The sequence below is a fragment of the Mus caroli genome, unplaced genomic scaffold (assembly GCF_978045245.1).
Source record: "Mus caroli unplaced genomic scaffold, Mus_caroli_1 scaffold_16, whole genome shotgun sequence".
In the NCBI taxonomy this organism is placed as follows: domain Eukaryota; kingdom Metazoa; phylum Chordata; class Mammalia; order Rodentia; family Muridae; genus Mus; species Mus caroli.
In genome coordinates, this window is record NW_028227271.1 from 13150734 (window position 1) to 13165965 (window position 15232).

The following is a 15232-nucleotide window of genomic DNA, read 5'->3' on the forward strand; positions in this document are numbered from 1 at the left end:
GTTGCTATCTAAAGTGAAGACTTTGAGAAGGTAATATATGTTGCTTTGTTGCTGTAGGTTGAGCTCTTGTTCTTGTCCTTTATCGCAGAAACGAGGTGGTCAGACCAGATCCATCCACACCTGGACCTGTCAAGTTAGGACAAAATGTGGCTTCATTATGTTGGTGGAGAAATATCGAGGCTAGGGCAGGCTCTCCAGGGAGAGGCCGGAGGACAGCTTTGCTACCAGTTCGTCACACAAAGGGACATTATAACCTTCTTTACTTTCCACTTATGTTTTCTGTAACGATTTAAAGGTGTCAAGGTAAGAAACAAAGTACACAGGACTGCCTTCTTCCCATGGGTATAGAAGGTTCAAACTTCTTTCCGAACCCAATGTACACTGTCTTCTAGGACACTCTCTGAGCAGGGCGATCAGGTGTGTGATTTTAGCTTTTATCTGCTTGGGCCAGTGCTTTTATTTAGATAGCGACATTTAATCTATTACACTGTTTTGTACGAACCCACATGTTTATTTACTGAAATGTACGGAACAGTCCACAAAAGATACTCTGTGGCAAAGCTAACAAAGGCTGTTTCCACAGAGCTATCTAAAGGCATGTGGAAGGACAATGATGACGTGCAGAACACACAATGGGACACTGTTGACAGAATCCCGGGATCCCGGGAGGAGCTTTTGAAAGGCCAGCAGGGAAAGAAAATCCGTTTGCAAGGATTTACCACGCTGCACGCCTCCATGGAAAGCAGTTGTGGAAATGCTTGGCAGTACCAGGGTCCGGAGCACTTTGCATGTGCATAGGACCGAACAGTAATGCACTGAAGAGGCAGCGGGGTGGAAAATCGTTCCACGTCCCAAGAGATCGGGCAGAGGGCAGAGCCAGGTCTGGGAAAGGGGTCAAGGTCCGTGCCGCAGAGGGGGCAGGTGGCTGCGGGGACGCGCCTCCGGGGGATGGGAGGGGGAGGGGGTCGGCTCGCCTCCGCGCGGTGCCGCGCCCGCCTGGCCGTGCCGCCGGGGCGGGGCGCACCGGACCGGCCACGGCTGACGCAGGGCAGCGCGGAGCCTGGCGAGTGGGGGCAAGGGGCGGCGCCGCCCTGAGTCACCGCCCCCTCCCGCGCCTCCGCGCCGCCACCTTTCCATTCAGTCGCCCAACATGGCTGGAGCACGGCGCTGAGCCCTCGCCACCGTCACCGTCACCGTCGCCGCCGCCCTCACCACCGCCGCCGCCTGCCCGGAGCGCTCGGCACGGAGCTGAGCCCCGGGCGGCCGCAGGCATGTTGGGCACCGCGGACGAGAGCTCGGTGCGCGTGGCTGTCAGGTGAGCTGCGGGTGGGAAGGAAGGAAAGCTGAAGCCAGCAAGCGGGCGGGCGGGCGGGCGGACTCTCCTGCTGCCCGCTCCGGGGCCGGTGCGTCGCATCGCGGCTTCTCGGGGGGAACAGCAGTGGCTGCCCCGCACCCCCACACCCCTGAGGATCGGGCGCCGCTCGCTGCACTGACGCCTCACGTTTGGCCTCCGGGTGAGCGTCGCCCGGTGTCCCCGAGAGTCGCCGCTGCCGCCCTGCAGGTGGGCCCGAGGTGTCTGTCCCCACCCCCTACTCCCTCCTCTCCGGCCCAGCCCCCGCCGCGCCGGCTCCGCTCGGAGCCGCAGACAAAGCGTCGTGGTGACAAGCGCGCCGCCCGCGCCCACTCGGGTCCCCGCGATGGCGTGCGTCGCGACACCTGGCCTCGCAGGTGTGCTGGTGGGGAGTGTGTTGCGGGACATAGGCACCCGCGGGAGGTCTGGAGAAGGCAAGCAACGTCAGCCAGCCGGAGGGTTAGATGGGAGACTGGGAGAAACAACCTGAGGTTAGTTAAGCACCTTGGATGTTGACAGTGACATCACATACGCCTGGGGTTGAGTTTTGAAATGCTGGCTGTGCCACAGTGTTGTGGTTAGTGACGGTGACATGGATATTCAGTGTCGTTTGGCTGTTTTGATGCATCGCAAGAACTCCGACGGTTGCTCTTGGAAAACTGCAGCATCATCACACTGAAAAATTAATGAAGCATTCCTCCTAGACCAAGTGCATGGCTTCCATTGCTCTGATAATATACTTTTAACTCAGTTACAATGTAAAGATTATAAAGAGAGCCTGTCTTCAGAGAAAGCGAGAATTAGTAAACATCTGTCAGCGCCTTAGTCGAAAAATTGAAAGTTACATAATGTAAGCGTTCCTATGGTTATTTTAGTGGCACTTCTTGATTAAGCCCAGAAGTGGCAGTTTTACATGTCCTGGGTCTTTAATTGTCTTGAAGCTGGGCAGTGGTGGCACACGCCCTTAATCCCAGCACTTGGGAGGCAGTGGCAGGCGGATTTCTGAGTTCAAGACCAGACTGGTCTACAGAGTGAGTTCCAGGACAGCCAGGGCTACACAAAAACAAAAACAAAACAAAACAAAAAAAGAATAAAAAGAAATGGGAAGGTATTTTGATTCCTTTATTTTGTAGATAATGGAATTACCATAGAATGGAGGTGACGGTTTTATTAGGACTGGCTCTTAATGGCCTTCCTGTCTTTGCTTTCCACGTCCTTTGTCCTGATGCACACGATTCATATTTTAAGGCCAAATGAAAGCTAGTAGGATGAATAGGAAGAACAGTCTCATCTAGTAATGGAAGATATAGTCCAGGAATAACAGAAAAGGGGAATAAATTTTTTTGAAATGTTTTACAACGCGAGTGAGTAAAGAGTCGTAAAACCATCACATGTTTTAGATCAGGTAAAAAGCTTATTCCTCATAATCTGTGACTTTAATGCTGGTTTTGGTTTTTTTTAATGTCTTTCTTACTGACGGGAACAGGAAGATTATTAAGTCAACCTTCCAAAATTAAGCTGGTAGCATATGTCGGAAAGAGAGTTACAACCCAGAAAGCTTACATGTGCAGCCTAGGTTCTTACCTCCGTGCCTGTGCAGGTGAGAGACAGGACTATGCCTTACCTAGTTTTACTCAGTGTAAAAGGTCACCTGGGTCTTCCCGATCCTAGACTAGGTCAATTACAAGTGAATAGCCTTGACAGACTATTTCTATTCGGACATCTTAGAGGAGAGCGAGTTCACCACAAGAGGGAGTGAACTGAACTTTTCCCGGGTCCTCCAATCCAGTCTGCTTTCCAGTTGTGGAGAAGTAAATGCATACAAATGTTGGGTCTAGACAGAGAATTAACAGAGGCATTTGGCCCTCTTTCTCCTTTATGATAACGAGATGATGAGCAGTGGAGACTTAGGCTGTTCTTTCATAAAAGCAAGTGCGTTCTCCAGGTGCGTGTGTTCTAGTGGGCTTAGAGGGTTTGTAAAATAAGCGCCTGGGAAAGATGCTGAGCAGGAAGTTTCTCACTGAGGGAGAATGGTTTTTATTCCGTTTCGGGGGATATTTTGGTGTTTGAGTTGTCTGTAGGTTGTCTTTCATTGAGAAGGGATATGGATTCAGAAGTTCAATGTGGCAGCTAAACACCTGAAATATGGTTAAGCTCCATAACTAAAATTTAAGTTTAAATTATTATTATTATTTTTGATTTTTCGAGACAGGATTTCTCTGTGTAGCCCTGGCTGTCCTGGACCTCACTTTGTATGCCATGGTGGCCTTGAACTCAGAGATCCAACTGCCTCTGTCTCCTGAGTGTTGGGCCTAAAGGCATGCGCCACCACGCCCTGCTCAAATTTGTGGTTCAGTTTGCTGTGTTCTTGCCTTACTGAAGCTCGCTATGTTTTTTATTTATTTGAGGCAGGGTCTCACTGGGTTGCACTGGTTAGCTTGGAACTGGGAGATCCACTTACATCAGCCTCCTTTGTCCTGAGGGCTGGGATCCTTAGTTTAGGAAGTAATTGAAAGGAAAGAGAAGAGACCAAAGTGGTAGAAAGTGCTATGAATTGAAAGTCAGCGAAATCCTTTTATTTATACAACATGGGTTAATTCTTTATCTTCAGATAGGGCTTAATAACTGTCCTGCTTTGCTCTGTATTGCTGTGATAAACACAAGGACCAGAAATAACTCGGGGAGGAAAGGGTTCATTTGGCCTTACACATCCTAATCACAGTCTATCATTGAGGAAAGTCAGGGCAGGAACTCAAGCGTGTGGAGGAACAGTGTTTTCATATATAAACCAGGGCCAGCTGTCTAGAGGTAGCGCCAACTGTGCTGGGCCCTCCCACATCTATCATTGGTCAAGAAAATGCCTACAGACACGCCCACAGGCCAGTCTGATGGAGGCAACTCCTCACTTGAGGTTCTTCCTAGGTGACTCGAGTTTGTGTAAAGTTGACAAAAACTAACCAGCACGTAAGTGTGAAAGGTGTGGTGGAACAAGTTTATTAGTTAGGATGGCACTGGGTTTCAGGTTTCATATTTCATTATCGTTGCTGCTTGCCCTCCTGCCGTCTGATTTGCTAATTGCTTACTATTCTGATGAGTAATTATGGGGTAGCGAACGTGTACCCGGACTTTCAGTTTAGTGAAGCCATGAAAACAGAAATTACCCTGGAGGCTAATACCGTAATCTGCTCTTTCTCATTGATTTTTCTTCCAAAACAATGCAATATTTATTATTCTGGATTTTCTTCCCTAAGACATACTACACGCCTGTGAGATTCTGACTCAGAAATCATTATTATTATTATTATTTTTTTGTCAAAATCATTCATGATCTGGCATTATCCAGATTAGGAAGCAAGATGCATATTTGTAAGAGGCAAAATATACTTGATATGACTAGAGGAGTTTTAATCATAAGCAGCAAATTACCCTGGAGGCTAATACCGTAATCTGCTCTTTCTCATTGATTTTTCTTCCAAAACAATGCAATATTTATTATTCTGGATTTTCTTCCCTAAGACATACTACACGCCTGTGAGATTCTGACTCAGAAATCATTATTATTATTATTATTTTTTTGTCAAAATCATTCATGATCTGGCATTATCCAGATTAGGAAGCAAGATGCATATTTGTAAGAGGCAAAATATACTTGATATGACTAGAGGAGTTTTAATCATAAGCAGCAAATTTGCTGGTATTTTAGTATTTCCCTCTGAACTGGCTGGGCACTTATGAACTAACTGTATTTCATTTGTTTTTCCCTGTGGGTTAACTATTTTATCTTCTCAGGGTAGTTTTCCGTTGGTTGCAGCTTCATTTCAAGCAAATGGTAGTCAAGTCAGAGACTAGCCCATGATTATTATGAAATATTGCTGCACGTTTAAGAAGTACATTAGAATTCACATTTCATTTGTTTCTTATAGGTCATTGAAATTGTGTGTTAAACGTAATTTTGGTGTCCTAGAATTATAGACAAAGTGGATTTTAAAGCAGAAAGGCCCCTTCGGGAGGCTAGCTGCTCAGGGCCACTTATTGAGCTGACAGCAGAGGCCCAGGCATGTAGAAGCCTCTGCTTGAGGGCACAACAGTCTGATTTGCAGTGTGGATCTAGGGCTTCATGTTTTTCTTGAGTCACCTAGAAATCGAGTATCATATACAACTCGATGACATTAAAAGTACCAAGAGTTTTAACCCTTTCAGGACACATACTGAAACTTGAGTTGGTGCTGAGATGAGTGTCTGCACTATGGCTGCCCATTAGTTTTGCGTTATGAATCCCTCGACTCTAAGACTCAACTGGTAATTCTAATAAAGCCCTGCAAAGGTAAGGAAAGACCCTTGTGGCAGAAATCCAGCTCTAAGGTTTTGAGATTCCGGCAATATTAAAATATGAAGAATATCAGAACTGTGTTGTAAAACAAAAATCATACCAACTTTTGTATTGATTTGTTTTGGTTTTGTTGTTTTTGATTTTTTTTTAAAGATGGGGTTTCTCTTGGTAACAGAACCCGGGCTTTCGTGAACTTTGTAGACCAGGCTGGCCTTGAACTCAACAGAGATCTGCCTGAGTGTGCATGTGCTGCCACACCCGAGTTATACAAGTTATTTGTAGTATTTACATACACTGATGCTTTCACAACAGTCTTATAAATGCAATAGCTAACAGTCTAATTATGAAATAATTTAAAGCATACCCATTGCCCTTCCCTCCCTTACGAATTCTAGGCCTGGGGCAGGAAGTTACAGCCTAAGCCCCATCTTGGTTCTTAAGAGTTTTTTTTTTTTTTCCCTCCAATATACTAAAGGATTATCACATCTCCCAGTAATCATCTTACTTTAGGGAAGATGGCAGGAGAAGATGGCAGAAGAATGGAATAGGAGTGGGTGGGGATTGTTTCTAGAGATTGGTAAGGAGACACAGAGATGGAAGTCCGATGTGGAGGGCGCTGTTTGCAGGTTGCCTCACTACACAGCCGCCTCCTAAGCGCCACATCATCTCAGGATGTCTCAACCTTGTTTCAGAGGGACATGAAGAGTGGTCCTAAGGGAGGCTGGTCACCTAAAATCCCTTATACAGAGAGCTCTTTGGGCCACTCTGTTCTTAGGGTCACAGTCTTTTTCCTATAATACCTCCCTCCTTCTTCCACAATGCCTTTTTTGTTTCTTTTACAAAGAAGGTGGTAATGTTTTATACCGACTTCGATGGCATCATTACAATCGAGTACTTGAAGGTTTGTTATTGCGGACTCAAGCAAATAGCTATGTAAATGTCCAGAGGTCATTCACACTTTAACCTCAGGGCTAATCTAACTGGGGCTATTCAGCTGCATCCTCTGCTTCAGTAAGAGGAAAGAGCAAGAAAAGAGTTCAGCTGTGGATGTGGAAAGATAAGACTCTTAGGCCGCCTCAACAGCTAAGCATCCAAGGGAGATCAAGGATTAGACCTAACTCTCTACTTTGGGAAGCTGTGTCTGTCACCAGGCATGAAAGTATCTCAGATCTCTAAATATGGTGAGGAAATTATATATATATATATATATATATATATAAACAATTTTATATGTAAAATTGTTTTGGTGTGCCGATGAGGCACAGAGCATGCATCCCGGTCCTCTGCAGGATTCATTCTAGTCGTTAGAGTTTGGACCACAGTTCATTTATTCATCACATAATTATTGAAGGTCAATCATGTGCTGGTATTATATAAATGATTGCGATAGTAAATATTAATAATAAGTGCTATGTAGACCTGTGGAACAGAAGAGTGAGAACTGGATAGATAGTCAGGTATCTGTGAAGTCTGGGTTCTTGCTTGTGACAAAGGTGGTCTTGACTGGGTACGCGTTTCACACTCTCTTCAGTGGGTTGTGGAAAGGACTAAAACGATGAACATGTATGGAAAAGTGCTTTTACTTCCCATGAACATGGAAAGTGGTTTTGCTATAGACTGTGAAAGTAACATTACAGATGAGTTTGATAGAGTGTTTCTTCCTTTATATTACACACTCCAATGACTGGCTAGTCCTTCTAAGGTGCGTGACCCATTGCTGCCTTTTTGTTGTTGTTGTTTTTTTCTTTTGAGACAGGGTTTCTCTGTGTAGCCCTGGCTGTCCGGGAACTCACTCTATAGACCAGGCTGGCCTCGATCTCAGAAATCCGCCTGCCTCTGCCTCCCGAGTGCTGGGATCAAAGGCGTGTGCCACCACCACCTGCCTGTGCTGCCTGTTTTTGAGTGTTTTATTGTTTTTCTCTCACCGAATGGTACAACATTGTGTAAATACCTAAGCCCCACCCAGCTTTACACATATAAACCACGTACCATCCTGCTCTGCAGTACCAAAGTTCTGTTTTTACAGTTTAGTGTATTCTTTTCCCAAACAGTCTTTCAGTTGACATGGTGTGTGTGTGTGTGTGTGCCTGTGTGTATGTCTGTCTGTGTGTCTGTATGTGTTATGGGGGGGGGGAGGGTTACTACCATACTAACAATTAATTTTTGAGTTGAACTGTTGTTTATTTGTTTCATATAAAATAATAGGGAAGGGGCAAAATTAGATCCTAAATTGTGAGTATTCTTTCTGGATTGCTTACATAGCTAATGTTTTCATCATGCTTTTTTTCATCCAAGTTGGCAACAATTCTTTACATTGTATAATGGATTCAAGAATGTGTGAAGTAGCAGGGCAGAGATATCAATGTTACAGTGAATTTGTTATTGTTATTGTGTATGTATAAAATGATGTGTTTGGACCCTTGGACAGAGGCCAGGGAATAGCACTGTAGGGTGAGTTGTGTCCTTCCAACTTCATATGGGATCCGGAAACCAAAGTCAGGTTCAGGATTGTGCAATAATTAATTTTTTTTTTGTTTTGATTTTTCGAGACAGGGTTTCTCTGTGTAGCCCTGGCTGTCCTGGAACTCACTCTGTACACCAGGTAGGCCTCGAACTCAGAAATCCACCTGTCTCTGCCTCCCAAGTGCTGGGATTAAAGGCGTGTGCCACCACTGCATGGCACAATAATTAGATTTACGGAGCAAGGGCCTTTAGCCTCTGAGCTGTCTGACCAAAACCTCTTTTTCTGTGTTCATTTTCTCTGGTATCTGGAGTTGATGGTGATAATGAGGTACACAGAGCCATTAGAAGCCTTACTTGTGGATATTTTCAAAGAAGATTGGAACTTAGAAACAGGAAATGCACCCGTAGCTCTTCAAGTCTGGTTATCTCTTGGTCAGTTTTTAATTTATAAGGAAATTATTTTATCCAATTTTCCCCATGATTGTTTATATCACATTAACAAAAGTACTGCGGGACAGATGAAGAAGACAGCCAGCCGTAGTTCACTGTCTAGTACAATGACAGTTAGAATTCTGCTGTATTGCTTTCTGTCTATTCTGTGTTTTTTCCCATCTCAGGTATTTGGGCACGTATCCTCGGTAGCCTGACACCTTCACTTTACAGTGTGTAATAATTTTCCCGAAACTTACATTAAGGAACCACATTTTAAATACACATTACCCTCCTTCTTTCAGTAATTTAATGTGATGGATGTTATAAATTTAATCAATAAGCATTGTTTAATACTACTGATCTAGATGTTAAAAGAAAGCTGTGCTGTCTCCCGTTATTGTTACTGATGCATGTTCATTGGCATTGACTTTACATGTGACCCTTTTCCTGGGGTCAAAGGTTGGGGGTGCTGCTCACCCAGAATGGGCATGCTTCCGAGAAAAGGATGGATTGGCGGTTAATTTGAGCTTTTCGCTTGTCCCCAGATCAAGACGTACTTATGAGAGTGTTATAGACATTTGCCTTAAGCACTACTTCAAATCACTGATGATGAGCCAGAGATAGGTTTATAACTGGGTCGGCCATGTTCCTGGAAAACGAGAGTCTCTGTAAGGCGTCTCTCTCACTTTCTACCTCAGTTTAGCCCAGAGAACTTTGCTTCCAGCAGCTTAATGCTTACCTAGTGTGCATCTTTCCTGCCCATCGACCTCGAGATTGCAGGTCTCATTCCTGGCTCTTGAGCCTCCTCAACCCAAATGTGGCCTCTACATCTTTGACCATCGATGTGTGCAATACAATACAGTAGTGTATTCTGTGTTGGATTTTCATTGGCCATCTTGCCCTTTAATTGGCAGCACATTCTAGCTGTCCTTGGTTTTATTTTTAAACTAATTTCTTATATAATTAGACCTTACTCCTCCCTCCCCCACAACTCAGTTCTTGTTGAATGTAAAATCTCCTTAGTTAGCATTAGTTTATAGTTTTCTATTGCTATGGGATGGATATCTTATTTTTCATTTGTCTTTTACAGATCTCCTGTGACTGTTACTCTCAACATTAAATAATTCAAAGGCTTTTTAATGATATTGGATTTTTAAGTTTGGGCATAATTTGATACCAGTTTTGTGACGATTAGTGTCTTTTTAATACTTTGATCATATTTATTCTATTTTAAAAATATTGTTAGAGCTTGTGGGTGGTTGTAATCTGTCAGTTCGGGTAATTTCAGTGTCAGGCTGATAAGGCAAGATTCCGAGGTGGGCGCCTTAATGACCTTGTGAGCCTTGTTCATTTGTAATGAATGACAACTGCTTCTGTCCAGAAGCAGGGGTTGAAGATCAGGGAGGATGAATTGGGATAGTCTGTTGATGTGGGTGAAAACGATTTCATCCATGTTCCAGAATTTTCTTCCCTTTCACTACAAGTGGAAATAGTGCTGTAGTTGCTCAATAAACGTTGAAAGTCTACATGGCCTAAATAAATGAAAATAATATGTAATATGTTTGTTGTTGGAATTAAAGGGATAATGTATTAAACTATTTATATTATTGGTACTAGTAAATGTGTGTGTGTGTGTGTGTATAAGAGCATGCATGTAGGTACATGTGTCTATATGTGTTTCTGTATGTATTTGTATATCTAGGAATATGTATGGTATATATTAAATAAGTAGCTATATCTGTCTGACTTTTGGCAGTGATGCCAGAAATATACATTGGCACTTAGTAAATCATTTTAAGTGGCAGTTACTACTGCGGTTAGTATTTTTTCTATAGCAGACAAGTAACTTGTTAGAGGAACTATTTAATTCAGTGGTGATGCACTTCGGTTAAGGTATTTGTTGTGGGTGGTTCTTCCTCATCCCCCACCCCAAGTTAACTGGACTTTGGTAAGACAATAGTCATTGGCACTGATTGTTAAACCTAACATGCTGAACCTCGCTGTGAACGTCTGGATCAGCCTTAAACCCTCAAGGAGGTCAGAGCAGAGAGCTTCTGCTATACCAAGCTAGTATTTTAAGATTTGCTCCAAGTAGTACAACTTATTGTTGATTATGCCTGTACTTTTAGGATCTCTCTCTCTCTCTCTTTTTTTTAAACCTATTTTGTTTGTCCTGTCTTCGGTTTTTGCCTTGGTTGGTTCATATTACTTTTTCTGAATGTTGAAACCAAACACAATTGATTAAGAAAAAATTTGAAAATTTTCTTTATTTGACGGAGACTTAACCTTTTTTTATTCCAATCGCGTTCTCTTTCAACCTACCTGGGCTCCTCAAAACTGAACGTTGCCACCAGACTGTGTTTGCATGTGGGTGCTGGCACGGGTCTAAACTAGGACACTCTGTACATCAGTCTAGCCAGCCTGTGGCGAGTTAGCTGTCTAGCTTTCTCTTTTATCCTGTGACACCCTGGAGGCTGTAGGATATTTGGGGATGAGTGTATACTGTAATCAAGAAGCCATGACTTTGATATAAAACTAATGTGAAAAACAGACACAGCGACACTCATACAAATGTACCCTAAGCTGGATGAACCTGGATAATATAGTATAAAATATATTAGCATTAATAAGCAAAACCAACTGATACTTGCAATACTCCTAATACTCACTGATTAGAGTTTATTGAGAAACATTGAAAGTTTTGTGCTTGCCTTTGAATAAATATAAAAATAATGGCCTCAGAATGTGTATGCAGGGACAGCCTGGCATCTTTTGATAAAGCCAGCGGTATGAGGCTAAGCTACTTATGTATTGCAGATATTCACTGAGAGGCTGGTATGTCTAGGTCAGTTTTTGTGTTTTTTTTTCAGAGAAACATCACTAATTAGGGGTATGTCTTTGTTATTATTTTTTTTATTGCTGTTAGGAGATACAATGACTAAGGTAAATTTCAAAAGAGTTTATTATGGCTCCTGGCTCCAAAGGATTAGTTAAAGTTCATGGTCATCAAGTCAGGGAGCATGGAGGCAGCAGGCAGGCAGGTAGGCAGGCAGGCAGGCATGGTGCAGGAGCAGTAGCTGAGAGCTTACAATCCTGAACCATAGGCACAGGATAGATAGATAGATGATAGATAGATAGATGATAGATAGATAGATAGATAGGTAGATAGATAGATGATAGATAGATAGATGATAGATAGATAGATAGATGATAGATAGATAGATAGATAGATAGGTAGATAGATAGATGATAGATGATAGATAGATAGATAGATAGATAGATAGATAGATAGATAGATGATAGATAGATAGATAGATGGATAGATAGATGGATAATTCTTTCCAAGCATTTCCTCCAAATGTAGACCAAGTGTTCATGTATGTGAGCCTTTGAGGGCATTCTCATTAAAACTACCATAGGGTGGAGTCCAGAAGTAGAAAGGGAAGGTTCGAAGGCACCAATTTTGGTTCTGTGCTGTGCCTGGATTCCCAAGTGAAAACCCAGTGACTCCGGAGGCAACAAAGCCATGTTAGCATAGCGTCTCCCGAGGAACTTCTAAGGGCCAGTTGGTTTCTCTTCTCTTTTTGCTTCACATTTCCTATTTATTCAGTTTTATTCCTTCTAAAATTGACATCTTAGTGCTTATTTATGAGATACAGATTTCTAATTTAATAAATTGTAAAACATGTAGTCATTTATCCAAGGTGTTTGGAATGTTCAGACTCTTCTTTGGTTTTTTTCTGTAAGCTGTAGAATGTAGATGTCCTGTGCCCTCCAGCCCTGGGACTACTTTTGCTCCCCTCAGACTATGTCTGAGTCCCCATTGGCCTGCCTCCTCTCCTCACCCTTGGAGATTTCTCTCCCACTTTTTGCTTCTGCCTGATGAGCTTTCCCTATCAATTTCATTCCTTCCCACCTCTCCTTTCCTCATTGAACTGAGTCAGTCCCCCAAGCTGACTCACAGTTAAGTGGACGTGGTGATGAAAGGTGATTAGTAGAGAGCAACATTCCCTGCTCAGAGAATTAAGACATTTCATTCTCTTCGCCAGGCAGAAGAGCCTTCTGAATGTAAGCCTCTGAAACTGAGCATCCATGCTACCCACAGTGCAATATAAGTAAAGATAAGAACCATTCACAGTCATAGGATTAAAATCCCCACGTCCACAGTACAGGTCATGCTTATGTATTTTAGGTGCTTCATGTATATTTGGATCAGTCATATTTTATATTTACCTGAGAAACAAATAAGCACCTTCCAGAATTTCTGTTTCCAGAAGCAATCATCTTTGTACGTTTTTAATATTAGATAGAGTTATATGCACATAATAACATGCATTTTATAATTGAATCTTTAAAAATATGTCCTTGACAGTGTTGGTCTTTGAGTTTAAGTTTCTTTGCGTCAGTTCCCCTGATTCATTCTGAGGTTATGGTGTTGTAAAAGCATCCTGTGGGAAAATTATGTGATCCCTTTTTATGACTCAGGTCTTGTGTGTGAAGTGAATAGTGTTTTTGTTGTGTATATTACATTTAGTAAAAGCTTAAAAGCTCATGGAATAGCAGGAATTACTTAGACATATCCTAGTATCAAAATAGTTGAATTTTTAGGGACAGTAATGTGTTGCAGGAAATATTAAAAAAGAGGCACCATCCTGCGGTATACCCAGCTACTCGCTCTGTCTTGCTGCCTCCATGACTAGCCCCAGTATGGTGACTGACCAATCGATCAATCAGTCGATTGATCTCGGTCTTCCCAGCTCCGGTTCGCTTGCTTCAGAGCCGCTAGTTCCTTCTCAGCCATCTACCCCTGTGGCTAGTTGCCACAAATCCTCTTAACCCAGGAAGTCAAAACTCTAGACACATATGATTAATCAGTCAGATTTATATGTCAATAAGTTCTCAATTCACAAGATGCCCACACAATAATTTCAGAGCCAATAGATAAGAGTATAAATCGCCCACCTAGATAAGACAAACTGTCCTGTAATTATCCATCCCTTATATCAAATTCATAGCTACCGGTGGCTATTTAAAGCCACGCAGAGTCTGGACTGTATTGTCCTTCCAACATTTTCCTTTCTTCTCCCGTCTCTGTCTCTGAAACTCAGCCCTGCCTCCCTTTTCCCTGCCCAATCACAAGCTTCTTGTTATATTAATATTTAAATTGATTGGACACAGAAAATTCTGCTATAGTAATGGTTCTTATCTCTGACCATCCCATTTAAATTTGGCTCAGACTAATATCTATCACTTAGTTCATTTCAACTTGTTACTAAAACCTGCTAAGAACAAATGGCTCAACCTGCTTTGCTAGGGTAGTGTATGATGAATTGGATATGGATTTTCCCCTTAAAGAGTTCAGCCCAAGGGCTGTGGATGTGACGCCATAGAGGATTACTTGCATAGCAAATGTGAAGCCCTGGATTTAATGCCTAAAAGAAGAGAGCAGGGAGGAGAGAAAGATGCACTCAGCTTAGTTAGGAGAAACTGCATGTCGATACAAGACCTAATGGCTATTCCATAAAACATGCCAAAAATCTAATGTGCTCACGTTATGTGCAACCTGTTGGAGGAGTCTGCCCTGGCAGCCATTGAAGTCACAATAGCCACCTTTGTAGGCAGCAGGGAGGACTTCATATTTTCCATAGTAGCAATGTAAGCACTCAATGATTAAGTCTCAGGACATCCAGTCTTTGCAATGACATAATCTTTCGCATTATGCTTAACCTTTTTAATAATTTCCCAATTTTGCACTAATCTTGCCTTTTTTTCATTTCCTTTGAATAGATTTCATCATATATATATATTTGATCTCAAAGATTTATTAACAATTGTTCATTTATAACCACAGAAACATAAGTGCACACATACATCTGAATATGCATGTATCTCCTCACACATGAGCTACATACATATCCTTTTCCTGATAGTTAAATAACATTTTGCTGCTTGGTCAGCTTTGATTTGGCTGTGATAGACACAATAGCCTCTGTGGAATAGTTCGAGAATGTTTCCTTCCTAATGCCATTCTGATACAACTTAAAAGTCTGCTGTTACTTGCATATCTTCTTTCTTATGAATCCTCATCAATCCTGGTTTCCTGTGGATATTTTTCCCTTGGGTAGAAGGATGGTGGGCTTCATCATACAAATATTTCAGCAAGTACCCGAGGTATGTTGAACCATTTGCCACTGGTAGAGTTCTGTTGCCATTAACAGCTCCAGTCTTTGGTCTTCCGTTACGTGGGCCTTTAGAGTAGGCTGCTCTTGTTGTAAGATCGTAGCAGACACATTGTTTCCCAAAAGGAAAATGAGTTTTAGAGGACAGTGATGTTTTTTTTTCCTGTTTTTCTTTTTTTTTTTTTTTTTTGAGATTGATGTTTTTGAGATGATGAGATCAATAGCTCTATATTCTGTTGACTGTTGCTCTAAATACTGGGCATCGTGATATGAAGATGTCAAGTTGTTTCTGGACATATGATCTTCGGTCACAGGGAAACTGTCTGCTTTGAAGATCAGTCAATATTTAGTAGGTTGCAGCCAGGGAAATGCATGCAATTACCCTGGAAGAATGAAAATTAGATTCGTGTGAATAAATCAGATAGCACGTTAGGGTCAGTATACAATAAAAAGTGTGTTTTTGTTTTGGTGGTCAGG

The 15232-nt window shown here is 42.4% G+C and overlaps 1 protein-coding gene across 1 annotated transcript in view; it reads left to right on the forward strand.

The window, feature by feature from the left end:
- Positions 1 to 1075: 1075 nt before the first annotated feature.
- Positions 1076 to 15232, forward strand: part of Kif21a (kinesin family member 21A) — a 116699-nt gene continuing 102542 nt past the window's right edge. The window contains exon 1 of the mRNA XM_085831711.1: positions 1076 to 1315. Within this exon, the coding sequence (XP_085687837.1) occupies positions 1272 to 1315 (44 nt within the window). The 5' untranslated portion in view covers positions 1076 to 1271. The remainder of the gene's footprint in view (positions 1316 to 15232) is intronic.